Source organism: Staurois parvus, unplaced genomic scaffold (assembly GCF_062004578.1).
Source record: "Staurois parvus isolate SC_StPar_1 unplaced genomic scaffold, SC_StPar_1.0 ptg001487l, whole genome shotgun sequence".
NCBI classification, from domain to species: Eukaryota; Metazoa; Chordata; class Amphibia; order Anura; family Ranidae; genus Staurois; species Staurois parvus.
In genome coordinates, this window is record NW_028319283.1 from 361,072 (window position 1) to 378,695 (window position 17,624).

At 50.1% G+C, this 17,624-nt stretch overlaps 1 protein-coding gene across 2 annotated transcripts in view; it reads right to left on the reverse strand.

Moving 5' to 3' along the window:
- CLIP4 (CAP-Gly domain containing linker protein family member 4) overlaps nucleotides 1–17,624 on the reverse strand; it is a 124,696-nt gene that overhangs the window by 52,744 nt on the left and 54,328 nt on the right. For both annotated transcript variants that reach the window (XM_089662518.1, XM_089662517.1), the window contains exons 7-9: nucleotides 16,869–17,004; nucleotides 14,777–14,920; nucleotides 12,536–12,613 (exon numbers count right to left, since the gene is read on the reverse strand). In XM_089662518.1, coding sequence (XP_089518644.1) covers nucleotides 12,536–12,613; nucleotides 14,777–14,920; nucleotides 16,869–17,004 — 358 coding nt within the window. The remainder of the gene's footprint in view (nucleotides 1–12,535; nucleotides 12,614–14,776; nucleotides 14,921–16,868; nucleotides 17,005–17,624) is intronic.

Consider the following 17,624-nt stretch of genomic DNA (forward strand, 5'->3'; position numbering starts at 1 on the left):
CGGGCGCTTCTACCCCCTTCCTGCCCACCGGGCGCTTCTACCCCCTTCCTGCCCACCGGGCGCTTCTACCCCCTTCCTGCCCACCGGGCACTTTTACCCCCTTCCTGCCCACCGGGCCCTTTTACCCCTTTCCTGCCCACCGGGCACTTTTACCCCTTTCCTGCCCACCGGGCACTTTTACCCCTTTCCTGCCCACCGGGCACTTTTACCCCTTTCCTGCCCACCGGGCACTTTTACCCCTTTCCTGCCCACCGGGCACTTTTACCCCTTTCCTGCCCACCGGGCACTTTTACCCCTTTCCTGCCCACCGGGCACTTTTACCCCTTTCCTGCCCACCGGGCACTTCTACCCCCTTCCCGCCTACAGGGCACTTCTACCCCCTTCCCGCCTACAGGACACTTCTACCCCCTTCCCGCCTACTGGGCGCTTCTACCCCCTTCCCGCCTACTGGGCGCTTCTACCCCCTTCCCGCCTACTGGGCGCTTCTACCCCCTTCCCGCCCACCGGGCGCTTCTACCCCCTTCCCGCCCACCGGGCGCTTCTACCCCCTTCCCGCCCACCGGGCACTTTTACCCCTTTCCCGCCCACCGGGCCCTTTTACCCCTTTCCCGCCCACCGGGCCCTTTTACCCCTTTCCTGCCCACCGGGCCCTTTTACCCCTTTCCTGCCCACCGGGCCCTTTTACCCCCTTCCCGCCTACTGGGCGCTTCTACCCCCTTCCCGCCCACCGGGCGCTTCTACCCCCTTCCCGCCCACCGGGCGCTTCTACCCCCTTCCCGCCCACCGGGCGCTTTTACCCCTTTCCCGCCCACCGGGCCCTTTTACCCCTTTCCTGCCCACCGGGCCCTTTTACCCCTTTCCTGCCCACCGGGCCCTTTTACCCCTTTCCTGCCCACCGGGCCCTTTTACCCCTTTCCTGCCCACCGGGCACTTTTACCCCTTTCCTGCCCACCGGGCCCTTTTACCCCTTTCCTGCCCACCGGGCACTTTTACCCCTTTCCTGCCCACCGGGCACTTCTACCCCCTTCCCGCCTACAGGGCACTTCTACCCCCTTCCCGCCTACAGGGCACTTCTACCCCCTTCCCGCCTACAGGACACTTCTACCCCCTTCCCGCCTACTGGGCACTTCTACCCCCTTCCCGCCTACTGGGCACTTCTACCCCCTTCCTGCCTACTGGGCACTTCTACCCCCTTCCTGCCTACCGGACAATTCTACCCCCTTCCCGCCTACTGGGCACTTCTACCCCCTTCCTGCCTACCGGACAATTCTACCCCCTTCCTGCCTACCGGGCACTTCTACCGCCTACCGGGCACCTCTACCCCTTACCTGCCTACCGGGCGCTTCTACCCCCTTCCTGCCTACCGGGCGCTTCTACCCCCTCCCTGCTTACCGGGCGCTTCTACCCCTCCCTGCCCACTGGGCGCTTCTACCCCCTTCCTGCCTACCGGGCGCTTTTACCACCTTCCTACCTACCGGGCGCTTCTACCACCTTCCTACCTACCGGGCGCTTCTACCCCTTTCCTGCCCCCCGGACACTTCTACCGCCTTCCTGCCCACTTTTGTAAAGTGATTTTTCTCCTTCACTGATGTGCACTATAATGAGGCTGCACTGATGGGCATTGATAGGTGGCATTGATAAGCATCACTGATGGGCACTGAAAGGCAGCACTCATATATGGCACTGTTAGGCGACACTGATAGGCAGCACTGATAAGTGGCACTGACTAACATTGATAGGTGGCACTGGTAGGTGGCATTGATAAGCATCTGAAAGGCAGCACTCATATGGCACTGATAGGCGGCGCTGACTGGCACTGATAGGCGGCACTGATAGACAGCACTGACGGGCAATGATAGGCAGCACTGATAGGTGGCACTGACTGGCATTGATAGGTGGCACTGGTAGGTGGCATTGATAAGCATCTGAAAGGCAGCACTCATATGGCACTGATAGGCGGCACTGATAGGCAGCACTGACGGGCAATGATAGGCAGTACTGATAAGTGGCACTGACTAACATTGATAGGTGGCACTGGTAGGTGGCATTGATAAGCATCTGAAAGGCAGCACTCATATGGCACTGATAGGCGGCGCTGACTGGCACTGATAGGCGGCACTGATAGGCAGCACTGACGGGCAATGATAGGCAGCACTGATAGGTGGCACTGACTGGCATTGATAGGTGGCACTGACAGGTGACACTGAAAGGCAGCTCAGATGGGCACTGATATGTGGCATTGATGTGGCACTGACGGGCACTGGCAGGTGGCACTGAAGGGGCTACACTGATCATCAGTGCCCTGATGATCAGTGTAGATGTCCCCTCCGCGGAATGCCGATTACCGGGTCTCCTCTGTCAGCGTGACAGCTCGTGAGGAGAGAACTGCCGATAACCGGCATTTCCCTATTTACATGCGATCAGCTGTGATTGGACACAGCTGATCACATGACTGAGCCGACATCTTCGGCTCTTTCCATTGATCGGTGATCCGCTGTGTCTGAGGGACACAGCGCACCGCCGATCGCCACGCTGCGCGATTCCGGAGCCACGCATATGCAGTTAGAATGGGAGGACGTCCTATGACGTCCTCCCAGAACGAGAGAACCGCCTTGCGCCCGTCATTGGACTATATGGTGGGCGGGAGGCGGTTAAAGTGGTTCTAAAGGCTCAAGGTTTTCTATTATCTTCATGCATGAAGGTTAAAAAAAACTTACCTGAATCCCATCGCGATCCAGCGATGTCCATGAGAGCCTTGTTCTCCGGTGACCCCCACGCCTGATTGACTGAGGCAGCCGCAGGAGCCAGTGAGCCAATCAGGAGAGGGAGGGGCCGAGCCTCTGAGTGAATGGACACGCAGAGCTATGGCTCAGGAGGGGGTTCCCATAGCAAGCTGCTTGTTGTAGGGGCACCTGACAGGAGGGAGGGGCCAGGAGCACTGACTGGGGACCCAAGAAGAGAAGGTTCCAGGCTGCTCTGTGCAAAACAACTGACATGTTTGTTATATATAATAGAAAAAAAAAACAAAACACAATTTGAAGCATACAATATGATCCTCCAGGATGGAGAGTGGGGGAAGGGTCTGGTAAATATGTCACATTTCCAGTCCCTTCCTTTCCTGAATGAACACAATGAGCAATTGGTACCAATCAATCACTGTGTTCATTCATAATTGAAGCATAGTAAACTGTGTTTTTCTGAGGGAATGGGAGGGGGGGGGGGTTGTCAGGTTGGCTGTATGGGGGCCTCATGGTTTGGAGGGTCCCATCAGGTTGGCTGTATGGGGCCCTGTGGTTTGCTGGGCCCTGTCAGGTTGGCTGTATGGGGTCTCATGGTTTGAAGGGCCCCGTCAGGTTGGCTGTATGGGGCCACGTGATTTCTAACAGCAGCCCTGGCTCAACATACCACTTTCTTTAAATGCTTAACCCCGTCATGCCGGGGCCTCCCAGCCCTTTAGGGGTTTCAGAAGCCAGGAGGCGGGGCGGGGTTTAGGGTCATGTAACCGCTGTGACACACTGTCACATGATCGGGAAAAGTCCCAATCGAAAGAGATAGGGACCTTTCCATGAGTACCGGACATGTGTGCTGGGAGCGCGCAGGGTGCGCGCTCTCAGCACATATGTCTTTTTTTAATAGAACGCAAATGTGCAGCCACTTGGCGTCTAGCCCCGGGAGGCAGCATATTTGCATTCGGCCGTCGTGAAGAGGTTAAAGGTAGAACTATAGGCAACATTTCTTTCTCTCCAGTTTAAGGGAGGATTATAACCCGTCAGATTTTCTTTTTTTTTTTTTTTTTTTTTTTTGCGCCATCTGTGTCTCAATGCAGAGATGTCCCTTCACTTCCTGTCTATTAAGCAACAGGAAGTGAGAGGAAATCCCTGAGAATTTAGAGAATTTCTTGGGGACACCCCCTCCCCCCCAGGTCGCCAGAACTAGTGTCCCAAATGTACGATTTTCCCCTCTATTACTTTTCTGGGGCCAACCCAAAATTTGCGATTTTCTTTTACTTTCATTGGTAAACACTCTGCTGGCTTCCCATTGCCCAATGAATAAAATTCAAAACATTAACAATCACATATAAAACCATTTATAACTCCGTCCCCAAATTACATCACCAATCTTGTCTCCAAATATCACCCAAACCATCTTCTCCGCTCCTCCCACAACCTCCTGCTCTCTAGCTCCCTTGTCTCCAGGACTTCTCCAGAGTCTCCCCCATCCTCTGGAACTCTCTACCCCAATTTATCAGACTATCACCTACTCTGCCCACTTTTAGGCGATCTCTGAAAACCGATCTCTTCAGGGAAGCCTATCCTGCCCTCAGCTAATAACGGATACTTCTATTCCTCCTACCAGTCCATCCCCCACAGTTATTACCTTTTGTACCACTAGCCCCTCCCTCTTAGATTGTAAGCTCCCAGGATCAGCCCCTCCCTCTTAGATTGTAAGCTCCCAGGATCAGGGCCCTCCTAACCCTCTTGTATTGAGCTGTATTGTTGCTGTATTGTCTCCCGTTATATTGTAAAGCGCTGAGCAAACTGTTGGCGCCATAAATCCTGTATAATAAACCAGACAATAGAGAGGTTGAATCTCTTTAACGGGGAACAGACAGCAATAAAAACCTGACAAACTTTCTAATCCGTGTCCATTCAGGACAAAAAAAACAAAAACGTTTTGCCTTTAGTTACACTTTGATGGCTGAAGTCCTGTTCAACCAGAGAAATGTGGACCAGCTATAACAGAAGCCAAGTGATGTTTATTGTACCCTTACTGCATACTTTATATTGGGAGTGTTTATTATCCAGGGAACACTAGCTAGCGTGTGCGTGTGTATGCAGGTTTGTGACACTCTGAATGTCCTGTAGGGTTTTCCAACAACTGTACAAACAAGTAGTTTGTGCAGTAAATGCAACAGACTTGTTTAGTAAAACCAAATTACTATATTCTACAGGGTTTTTTGTTTCCCTGGTTTACTGCAAAGTAGCCAAAAAGATACAAGAAAAATAGAAAGGCTGTTACTGGACTTTCCTCTTTCATCAATAAAGCAAAGGATGTGCAAAGTCCAGTACCAGTCTTTCTATTTTTCTGGTATCTTTTTGGCTACTTTGCAGTAAATCAGGGAAACAAAAAACCCTACAGGACATGCTGAGTGTTTCAAACATACATACACACGCACACGCTAGCTAGTGTTCCCTGGATAATAAACACTGCCAATATAAAGTATGCAGTAAGGGTACACTAAACATCACTTGGCTTCTGTTATAGCTGGTCCACATTTCTCTGGTTGAACAGGACTTCAGCCATCAAAGTGTAACTAAAAGGCAAAACTTTTTTTTCACACTTTCCTCTTTCATCAATAAAGCAAAGGATGTGCAAAGTGTGAAAAAAAAAAGTTTTGCCTTTTAGTTACACTTTGATGGCTGAAGTCCTGTTCAACCAGAGAAATGTGGACCAGCTATAACAGAAGCCAAGTGATGTTTAGTGTACCCTTACTGCATACTTTATATTGGCAGTGTTTATTATCCAGGGAACACTAGCGCATGCGTGTTCGTGTGTATGTATGTTTGAAACACTCTGCATGTCTTGTAGAGTTTTCCAACAACTGTACAAACAAGTAGTTTGTGCAGTAAATGCAACAGGCTTGTTTAGTAAAACCAAATTACTATACTCTACAGGGTTTTTTGTTTCCCTGATTTACTGCAAAGTAGCCAAAAAGATACAAGAAAAGTAGAAAGGCTATTACTGGACTTTGCACATCCTTTGCTTTATTGATGAAAGAGGAAAGTTCAGTAACAGCCTTTCTATTTTTCTTGTATCTTTTTGGCTACTTTGCAGTAAATCAGGGAAACAAAAAACCCTGTATAGTAATTTGGTTTTACTAAACAAGCCTGTTGCATTTACTGCACAAACTGCTTGTTTGTACAATTGTTGGAAAACCCTACAGGACATGCAGAGTGTTTCAAACATACATACACACGCACACGCTAGCTAGTGTTATACTTTATAAACACTGCCAATATAAAGTATGCAGTAAGGGTACAATAAACATCACTTGGCTTCTGTTATAGCTGCTCCACATTTCTCTGGTTGAACAGGACTTCAGCAACCAAAGTGTAACTAAAAGGCAAAACTTTTTTTTTTCACACTTTCCTCTTTCATCAATAAAGCAAAGGATGTGCAAAGTCCAGTAACAGCCTTTCTATTTTACTTGTATCTTTTTGGCTACTTTGCAGTAAATCAGGGAAACAAAAAACCCTGAAAAGTAGCCAAAAAGATACAAGAAAAGTAGAAAGGCTGTTAATGGACTTTGCACATCCTTTGCTTTATTGATGTAAAAGGAAAGTGTGAAAAAAAAAAAAAGTTTTGCCTTTTAGTTACACTTTATTGGCTGAAGTCCTGTTCAACCAGAGAAATGTGGACCAGCTATAACAGAAGAGAAAAGTGTGAAGAAAAAAAAAAACCCAAAAACCAAATGCATGCCGACTATTACAAGGGCAGACGGTTCCCATTAATCCAATGTGCATCAAATGGAGATGCAGACAAAATTCCATTTTAATTGAAGGCAACCTGTCATGAGACAAAACATGTGGGCTGTCTGTATAGAAATTCAATACTTCCATATGGATCAAGCATGCAGCAAGTGAAAAGTTGAATTCATCATCTTTATAAATCATGTAAGTATGTTTCGGTGATAAAAGCAAGACCCACCAGGCAAATAGCATTTTCAGAAAAAAGGGATCAGTGATGGGAGCCGCCATACAGAACGTAGAACAGATTTCCTTCTATCCTTTTGTCTATTGTGACCCAAAACCATAAAATGATCAAAAACAACGAGAACACCCAAAATTGTTTTACTCACACCGCCGTGTTAGTGGCATAAAGCTGAACTCCAGGCAAACGGCTATATATACAGATCAAGAGATGTTTTCTCTGCCAAAAGATTTGTATCCCTGTCCATCCAGTCCTGAGATTTACACAGCTCTACCACACAGCACAGCCAGGTGGATGACACCATAGAATACAGTTCTGCACCCTCCCAGCCCACTGACTGCTTCGTAAAAGAGCAGCAGTGGAGTAATTAGGTCATCTCTCTGCTCACTCTGCCCTCTCCTCCAATCAGCTGGTTACCTGTCAACACATTTGCATGGCTTCCAGTCCTACCCCTCCATTGTCCAATCAGAATTCGGCTGTGTAGGAGATTGCAAGAGGCCAATACCAAATCAAATTCAGGTTCAATTAGAAAATATGATGTATTATTAAATTAATTACTTTGTATCTCATATCTGCCTTGAATTCAGCTTTAAGCATCATCCAGTGTGGACCTGCATTGTCCCATGTGAGGGGGAGCAGTCATCACCCCAGTCCCGGACATCCAGCCCATTGCTGTGGGGGTGCATGCAGTGACCCCGGACCGTTAGGGTCCACTACAGGCAAGTCACATATTAATGTCGAAGAAACCCGAGTGACACGAAGAAACGTCTGAATGTATTCATAGGATGATAGGAAGAGTGATGGAGATGTGGGAGGAGCGCGGCCACATGAGGTCTGCAGCTACAGGTGACAAAGTGGAACTCCAGCCATTTTTTTTTTAATTAGTATTAAATATGTGAAATGGATAGTATCAAATCTTCCAAAGATACTCTATATTGCCAAAAGAATTGGTCCGCCGGCCTTTCCATGCACATGAACTTTAATGGCCTCCCAGTCTTAGGCCATACACGGGTCGACATTCGACCAATTTTTCATTCAAAAATCGGACCTAAGAATAATCGGCCGACTTTAGCTCTGTTAGTAGGTCCGTGGCACCGGACGATTTTCGTGGTTCCTCCCCTTTTCGGTGATCGGGCATGTTGGAAAATTCGTGAAAAACTACCGATTTTTTTACTCTATGGTCAAATCGTACGATCGTTTTTCCGAAAAGAGTATGCGCATGAGCCGTGACCTGGAAGGAGCAGAAGTTTCGCCTGTGATATGGGGTGAACTTTATGACTCGGTCGGCCGATTTTCGAAATCATTGATGGCGCCATCGGATTACAGAGCGAACGACGTTTTCGATTTTCGGATGAAAAATCGTTTGGAATGCGACCCGTGTATGGCCTGCCTAAGTCCGTAAATGGCCTGTTTCACTTGCATGGACGGCTCCTTTGAAGGCATGATGGAGGTTCACAGCAATAGATTCCAAATGCAAATCCCGCACTTAGAATCAACTCCAAACCTTCTAACTGCTTAATTGATGAAGAAATTGAAAAAGGAGTAGCCCACACCTGGCCATTAAACAGCTTTTCATTCAATTGTCCAATTACTTTTGGTCCCTTGAAAAGTGGGGATGACTAATTTTAAGAGCTGTAATTCCTAAACCCTTCCCCCAATGTAGATGTACATACCCTCAAATTACCCCAGAGAGTGCGCACTGTCCGCCCAGATCCATCATAGAACTAGAGCTGGAATATGTTTTGGTAAATACCTGAAAAAATCTAAAACTGTGCTGCCTGTGTCCGAATATATATGGACCCAACTGTGTGTATATATAAATACACACACACTATATTGCCGCAAGTATTGGACCGCCGGCCTTTCCACGCACATGACCTTTAATGGCCTCCCAGTCTTAGTCCGTAGGGTTCAATATTGGGCCCCATCCTTTCCACACACATGACCTTTAATGGCCCCCCAGTCTTAGTCCGTAGGGTTCAATATTGAGTTGGAACGTGTGCATTGGGGTTTTAGAATTGGTCCCTCCAGAGAACACGTCTCCACGGCTCTAGAGTCCAGTGGTGGCGTGCTTTACACCACGACATCCAACGCTTTGCATTGCACTTGGTGATGGAAGGCTTGGATGCAGCTGCTCGGCCATGGAAACCCATTCCATGAAGCTCTCTACGCACTGTTGTTGGGCTCATCTGAAGGCCACATCAAGTTTGGAGGTCTTTAGCTATTGACTCTGCAGACAGTTGGCGACTTCTGCGCACTGTGCGCTTCAGCATGCGCTGACCCCACCCTGTCATGTGACGTGGCCTACCACTTGGTGGCTGAGTGGCTGTTGTTCCCAGTTGCTTCCACTTTGTTATAATCCCACTAACAGTTGAGCGTGGAATATTTAGTAGCCAGGAAATGTCACGGATGGACTTATTGCCCAGGTGGCCACCTATCACGGGACCACGCTTGGAGTCACTGAGCTCCTGAGAGCGACCCATTCTTTCACCAATGTTTGTAGAAGCCGTCTGCATGCCTAGGGGCTTGATTGTATACACCTGTGTCCATGGAGGGGATTGGAACACCTGAATCACATGATATGGAGGGGATTGGAACACCTGAATCACATGATATGGAGGGGATTGGAACACCTGAATCACATGATTGGGAGGGCGGGGCCAATACTTTTGGCAACATAGTGTGTGTGTGTCTATATATATCTATGTTTTGTTTCTTTTTAACTTTTGAATACTAGACTGGGAAATGGTTTTAACCTCAACCAAATGGTCATATGCATTTCTTTTCCCCAGCTGTGAAAATTCCCCCTTATTCCCTGCCCCTCTGACAAGTGTAACCAGGACAGGAAACCTCCCCAACAGGGGCACTATTCCTCCCACTGACACCAATGATGGGGCACTATTCCTCCCACTGACACCAATGATGGGGCACTATTCCTCCCACTGACACCAATGATGGGGCACTATTCCTCCCACTGACACCAATGATGGGGCACTATTCCTCCCACTGACACCAATGATGGGGCACTATTCCTCCCACTGACACCAATGATGGGGCACTATTCCTCCCACTGATACCAATGATGGGGCACTATTCCTCCCACTGACACCAATGATGGGGCACTATTCCTCCCACTGACACCAATGATGGGGCACTATTCCTCCCACTGACACCAATGATGGGGCACTATTCCTCCCACTGACACCAATGATGGGGCACTATTCCTCCCACTGACACCAATGATGGGGCACTATTCCTCCCACTGACACCAATGATGGGGCACTATTCCTCCCACTGACACCAATGATGGGGCACTATTCCTCCCACTGATACCAATGATGGGGCACTATTCCTCCCACTGACACCAATGATGGGGCACTATTCCTCCCACTGACACCAATGATGGGGCCCTATTCCTCCCACTGACACCAATGATGGGACACTATTCCTCCACTGACACCAATAACGGGACACTATTCCTCCCACTGATATCAACGATGGAGCACTATTCCACCCACTGACACCAATGATGTGGCACTATTCCTCCCACTGACACCAATGATGCGGCACTATTCCTCCCAGTGATACCAATGATGGGGCACTATTCCTCCCACTGACACCAATGATGGGGCACTATTCCTCCCACTGACACCAATGATGGGGCACTATTCCTCCCACTGACACCAATGATGGGGCACTATTCCCCCCACTGACACCAATGATGGGGCACTATTCCTCCACTGACACCAATGATGGGGCACTATTCCTCCCACTGACACCAATGATGGGGCACTATTCCTCCCACTGACACCAATGATGGGGCACTATTCCTCCCACTGACACCAATGATGGGACACTATTCCTCCCACTGACACCAATGATGGGGCACTATTCCTCCCACTGACACCAATGATGGGACACTATTCCTCCCACTGACACCAATGATGGGACACTATACCTCCCACTGACACCAATGATGGGGCACTATTTCTTCTACTGACCACTGGCACCATGTAATCAATTTACTCCCAAATGACCACCAAAGCTGTGGCATTGTTTCTTCTCATTGAATCCAGGACATTTCCTACAATTTTCAAAGGGATTGGCTTCCCTGGTGTTCAGTAAAACAAACCCAACAGAGTTTCTAACCTTTTCCGTTCCAAATTAAAAAGAAAAAAAAAATTGGCTAGAGATCTACTTGAACCGAGAACACCAGGGGGAGATCAACTGAAACCAGAGAGTGCAAAATCCGGCACAGCTCTGCCTAGTAACCAATCAGCTTCCAGATTTTATTGCCAAAACGTAACGGAACAAGCTGAAGTTGGAAGCGGATTGGCTGTCATTCACAGCTGCACCAGATTCTGAGTGCTCCAGTTTCAGTGACACCCCCCCCCCCCCCCCCGAGCGTCAGACGATGGAAGATGGGATGAGTACCGTGACCGGTCCTTAGCGCCTCGGGCTGGGAGCTGGTGGTAGAGACATTGGAGCTCGGTGGCCGATGATGGAATGGAAGAGGCGGCTTGGTCTCCAGGAAGGAGGAAGATGATGAGGAAGAGCAGAAGCTGCTGGACTCCATAGAAAATGCTGCAGGAGGATGATGGAAGCCAAGGACACAAAACACACAGGAGGGTCACTGTTGGTTAGAAGCATGCATACCGAAAACGGCGACAGACAAGCATTGCGTTGATGGTCTCATCTGATCATTCAAGAACATTCCTCAGCACCTTCAGTTATGAAATGACCTCAAGATAACAATGGAATGTACCGTGACCTTGTGGCCCCCCCCCCCCCCCCCGGGTCCTCCAAGCACCTAGTGTGACCTGGATCAGTGCCATGAGGAAGGGGGGCGGTACAGCTACCAGCAGCACAACAACCAATGACGCCTCTAGGGCCGGGACCCATGGCATCCTTCGTTGCTATGGTGCTGGTAGCTGGCTCGCCTGCACCCTGGCAACGCATGACTCTGATCCAGGGCAGGGGGCATGTAGGGGAAAGAGAGAAGCCTGCCTCCTCCACCCCCAACCCTCTGCTATACAAGGCTCTGATGTGAACAGAAGACTGTGATTGGGGGGGCTTTATGATGGGGCACCTGAGAGGGCTCACATATATGGGGGCCTTCGATGGGGGAGGGGAGGGGGGGGGCAACGCTGATGTGATGAGGGGCTCTCATGTATAGGGAAGACTCTGATGTGAAGGGGGGGGGTCTGACAAGAAGGGGCTCGTGATGTGGAGTTAATTTGTGCATCATCCCAGACTCAGGCTTCCAGTTAAAAAGCAAAACGGAGGGGGGTACTCTGATGGAAGGAAGAGGGGGGGGAACTCTGATGTGAAGGGGGGAGGATACTCTCACATGAAGGGGGGGGGTACTCTCACTTGAAGGGGGGGGTACTCTGACAGAAGGAAGAGGGGGAACCCTGATGTAAAGAAGGGGGGTAATCTTATGTGAAAGGGGGAGGATACTCTGAAAGGGGGTATACTCTGACGTGAAAGGGTGGGGTACTCTCACTTGAAGGGGGGTACTCTGACGTGAAGGGGGGTAATCTTATGTGAAAGGGGGAGTACTCTGACGTAAAGGGAGGGGGGTACTCTGACGTGAAGGGGGGGTACTCTGACGTGAAGGGAGGGGCAATCTTATGTGAAAGGGGGGGTACTCTGACCTGAAGGGGGGGTACTCTGACGTGAACCAGAACCAGGTCAGATCATTTACTGCCAATCAACACTTTCATCTTTGTTGTGATTGGTTCTCCCCGCACACCGGGCCGCCACCCTCCTCCAGTCACAGATCTGTTAGTGCCAGGCTTTGTCCTCCTTAGAGGGGAGATACCTTTCTTCGTAGATTTAGAGGGATCCTCAATACCCTGAGCAGAGTGAGATGGCGCTCCTTTCCTGGACGTCACCAGACCTGGGACAGACAGAATGAGATATTGGTGAAATCACTCAGAAGACTTTCATTTTTCGTTTTGTATAGAGCAGAGAAGGGTTCAAATATTCATCACATTTTTATTGTCAATTCTGGGAAATTCCCTGAGACCCAGGAAGCAATGCAAACAAGAAACAGAGGATCGACCCTCCCCCACCCTACACTTTGCTTGGAGGTTCCCTTTAAGTTTTTCATTTATATAGCAAAAAAAAAAAAAATCCCAGCGGTGAATAAATACCACCAAAATAAAGCGTTATCTGTCTCAAAAAAATGCTAAAAAATTCATGTGTTGCATGACCGCGCAATTGTCATTCAAAGTATGACAGCGCTGAAAGCTGAAAATTGGCCTGGACCGGAAGGGGGGGAAAGTGTCCGGACCGGAAGGGGGGGGGGGGAAGTGTCCGGACCGGAAGGGGGGGAATGTATCGGGACCGGAAGGGGGGGGGGGGGAAGTGTCCGGACTGGAAGGGGGGGGAAAGTGTCCGGACTGGAAGGGGGGGGGAAAGTGTCCGGACTGGAAGGGGGGGGGGGAAGTGTCCGGACTGGAAGGGGGGGGGGGGGGAAGTGTCCGGACCGTAAGGGGGGTGAAAGTGTCCGGACCGTAAGGGGGGTGAAAGTGTCCGGACCGTAAGGGGGGTGAAAGTGTCCGGACCGTAAGGGGGGTGAAAGTGTCCGGACCGTAAGGGGGGTGAAAGTGTCCGGACCGTAAGGGGGGTGAAAGTGTCCAGACTGGAAGGGGGGGGGGAGAGTGTCCGGACTGGAAGGGGGGGGGGGAAGAGTGTCCGGACTGGAAGGGGGGGGGGGGGAAGTGTCCGGACTGGAAGGGGGGGGGGGGAAGTGTCCGGACTGGAAGGGGGGGGGGGGGGAAGTGTCCGGACTGGAAGGGGGGGAGGGAAGTGTCCGGACCAGAAGGGGGTGAAAGTGTCCGGACCGGAAGGGGGGGAAAGTGTCCGGACTGGAAGGGGGGGAAAGTGTCCGGACTGGAAGGGGGGGAAAGTGTCCAGACTGGAAGGGGGGGAAAGTGTTCGGACTGGAAGGGGGGGGGTCAGTGTCCAGACTGGAAGGGGGGGGGAGAGTGTCCGGACTGGAAGGGGGGGGGGTCAGTGTCCAGACTGGAAGGGGGGGAAAGTGTCCAGACTGGAAGGGGGGGAAAGTGTCCAGACTGGAAGGGGGGGAAAGTGTCCAGACTGGAAGGGGGGGAAAGTGTCCAGACTGGAAGGGGGGGAAAGTGTCCAGACTGGAAGGGGGGGGGGTCAGTGTCCAGACTGGAAGGGGGGGGAGAGTGTCCGGACTGGAAGGGGGGGGGGGGGAAGCGTCCGGACTGGAAGGGGGGGGGGGGAAGCGTCCGGACTGGAAGGGGGGGGGGGAAGCGTCCGGACTTGGAAGGGGGGGGGGGAAGCGTCCGGACTGGAAGGGGGGGGGGGGGAGTGTCCGGACTGGAAGGGGGGGGTAAGTGTCCGGACTGGAAGGGGGGGGTAAGTGTCCGGACTGGAAGGGGGGGGGTAAGTGTCCGGACTGGAAGGGGGGGGGAAGTGTCCGGACTGGGAGGGGTTCCCGAGGACGGTGAAATGTTCCGTGAGGCACAGGAAGTACAGAGCCGGATCTGCACAGCGGCTCGTCACAATTAATAACATGGATGAAGGGTCACGGGGGTCACGGGGGTCACGGGGGTCACGGGGTAATAATTACCGATCTCTAGAAAACGATCCGTATTTATTGTATGCTGCAGATTACACACCCGAAGAGTGAAAAACTAAACATGAACTTCATTACTACTGCAAAGAAAAAAATCGAGGGGGGGGGGGTGTTATTTACAAAAGCTGCATGGGGTACAATCTGCTGCAGCTCTACACAGTAACCAATCAGCTTCCAGGTTTTATTGCCAAAGCTTCATTGTACAAACTGAAGTTAGAAGCCGATTGGCTGTCATGCACAGCTGCACCAGAATCTGAGTGCACCAGTTTTAGTAAATCTCCCCCCAAAATATCAAAAGTGAGACCTCGCAATGAAAAATGATGAATGTTATTTGACCAGGGACCCCTGCACCCCCCCCCCCCACGCACACACACAGCAGGGGGGCCTTTATCCCTCCCGGAGTTCTCCTTTAAACACGTGGCACTGTGCCGGCCCTCGGATCAGACTCACCCGTGTTGATTTTGGACGTCACGCGGCTCAGGTCGATCTTTGTGGGAGATTTGACGGACGTGGACGTCTTTACAGATGAACTCCTGATAAAAGTCCTCATCGTCTCGTTCGCCCGTCTGATCTTCGACAGCGGAGCAAAAATACCTGGTGAGAGTGCGGAGCGCTTACTGAGGATCCAGGGATGAGGGCAGATCACAAACATGAAGATTAATGAATTACTACGAGATCTTCGTATAATAATAGGTGCCTCTGCATAGAGTGGAGGAGGAAGCAGTGATGGTTCCATAATCTGTATATAAGGTGGCAGTGAGTGTCTTGTTAGATGGTGGAGGAGGAAGCAGTGCTGGATCAGTAATCTGAATATAAGGTGACAGTGTGTGTCTTGTTAGATGGCGGAGGAGGAAGCAGTGCTGGATCAGTAATCTGAATATAAGGTGACAGTGTGTGTCTTGTTAGATGGCGGAGGAGGAAGCAGTGCTGGATCAGTAATCTGTATATAAGGTGACAGTGTGCGTCTTGTCAGATGGCGGAGGAGGAAGCTGTGCTGGATCAGTAATCTGTATATAGGATGACATTGAGTGTCTTGTCAGATAGCGGAGGAGGAAGCAGTGCTGGATCAGTAATCTGTATATAAGGTGACAGTGAGTGTCTTGTCAGATGGCGGAGGAGGAAGCAGTGCTGGATCAGTAATCTGAATATAAGGTGACAGTGTGTGTCTTGTTAGATGGCGGAGGAGGAAGCAGTGCTGGATCAGTAATCTGTATATAAGGTGGCAGTGAGTGTCTTGTTAGATGGTGGAGGAGGAAGCAGTGCTGGATCAGTAATCTGTATATAAGGTGGCAGTGAGTGTCTTGTTAGATGGCGGAGGAGGAAGCAGTGCTGGATCAGTAATCTGTATATAAGGTGACAGTGTGTGTCTTGTTAGATGGCGGAGGAGGAAGCAGTGCTGGATCAGTAATCTGTATATAAGGTGACAGTGTGTGTCTTGTTAGATGGCGGAGGAGGAAGCAGTGCTGGATCAGTAATCTGTATATAAGGTGACAGTGTGCGTCTTGTCAGATGGCGGAGGAGGAAGCTGTGCTGGATCAGTAATCTGTATATAGGATGACATTGAGTGTCTTGTCAGATAGCGGAGGAGGAAGCAGTGCTGGATCAGTAATCTGTATATAAGGTGACCGTGTGCGTCTTGTCAGATGGCGGAGGAGGAAGCAGTGCTGGATCAGTAATCTGAATATAAGGTGACAGTGTGTGTCTTGTTAGATGGCGGAGGAGGAAGCTGTGCTGGATCAGTAATCTGTATATAGGATGACATTGAGTGTCTTGTCAGATAGCGGAGGAGGAAGCAGTGCTGGATCAGTAATCTGTATATAAGGTGACAGTGAGTGTCTTGTCAGATGGCGGAGGAGGAAGCAGTGCTGGATCAGTAATCTGTATATAAGGTGACAGTGAGTGTCTGATCAGATGGCGGAGGAGGAAGCAGTGCTGGATCAGTAATCTGTATATAAGGTGGCAGTGTGCGTCTTGTCAGATGACGGAGGAGGAAGCAGTGCTGGATCAGTAATCTGTATATAAGGTGACAGTGAGTGTCTTGTCAGATGGCGGAGGAGGAAGCAGTGCTGGATCAGTAATCTGTATATAGGATGACATTGAGTCTCATGTCAGATGGCGGAGGAGGAAGCAGTGCTGGATCAGTAATCTGTATATAGGATGACATTGAGTCTCATGTCAGATGGCGGAGGAGGAAGCAGTGCTGGATCAGTAATCTGTATATAAGGTGACAGTGTGCGTCTTGTCAGATGGTGGAGGAGGAAGCAGTGCTGGATCAGTAATCTGTATATAAGATGACAGTGAGTGTCTGATCAGATGGTGGAGGAGGAAGCAGTGCTGGATCAGTAATCTGTATATAAGGTGACAGTGAGTGTCTTGTCAGATGGCGGAGGAGGAAGCAGTGCTGGATCAGTAATCTGTATATAGGATGACATTGAGTCTCATGTCAGATGGCGGAGGAGGAAGCAGTGCTGGATCAGTAATCTGTATATAGGATGACAGTGTGCGTCTTGTCAGATGGTGGAGGAGGAAGCAGCACTCTTACCATGTTTTGGCGAACACTTGAAATACTGAACTCCGCCCACACTCCCATCGTTCTTTCCTTCGGATTCGTCCATCTCAATGCCGGCCCATTGGCCGGTGGCAAACTGGGTGGGGCCACAGAATCTCAGCGTGCCGACCTAGAGAAGGAGAGCGACAGCACTGAGCTGAACTGCAGACAATTACCGAGGTGGTCACCCCTTGTCTCCGCCCCCTACCCTCCTCTGAACACCGTTTATTGGTTCCACCCCCCCTACCAACCTCCCAGCCCGCCCCTTTTAGAGAATACAGAACCCAGCCCCGCCCCTTTTAGAGAATACAGAACCCAGCCCCGCCCCTTTTAGAGAATACAGAACCCAGCCCCGCCCCTTTTAGAGAATACAGAACCAAGTATCATTGTTTGTATGGAATGTGTTCATGACAAGAAAAGCAGAAAAACTGACCAGCCAGGAACTATATATATATATATTTATTGTTTACACATTATGATTGCTTATACCAGGGAATTTCACTGTTATAAGCAACCATTTTTACTGAATGAAATGGATTAATTCAGTGTTTACTGTTGTGGTTAGCTGTGATTGGCCCTTTCTGTACCATGTGATCAGTGTGGCCAATCAGAGAGATCAAACACAATAGTACACAATGGATGGCACAAATGAACGCAATTCACGGTGTACAATTGTCATGTGATCTGCCGTGATTGTTCAGTGATCACATGGTACGGGCGGCGGCAGGCACACCAATCGGTCATCCGCTG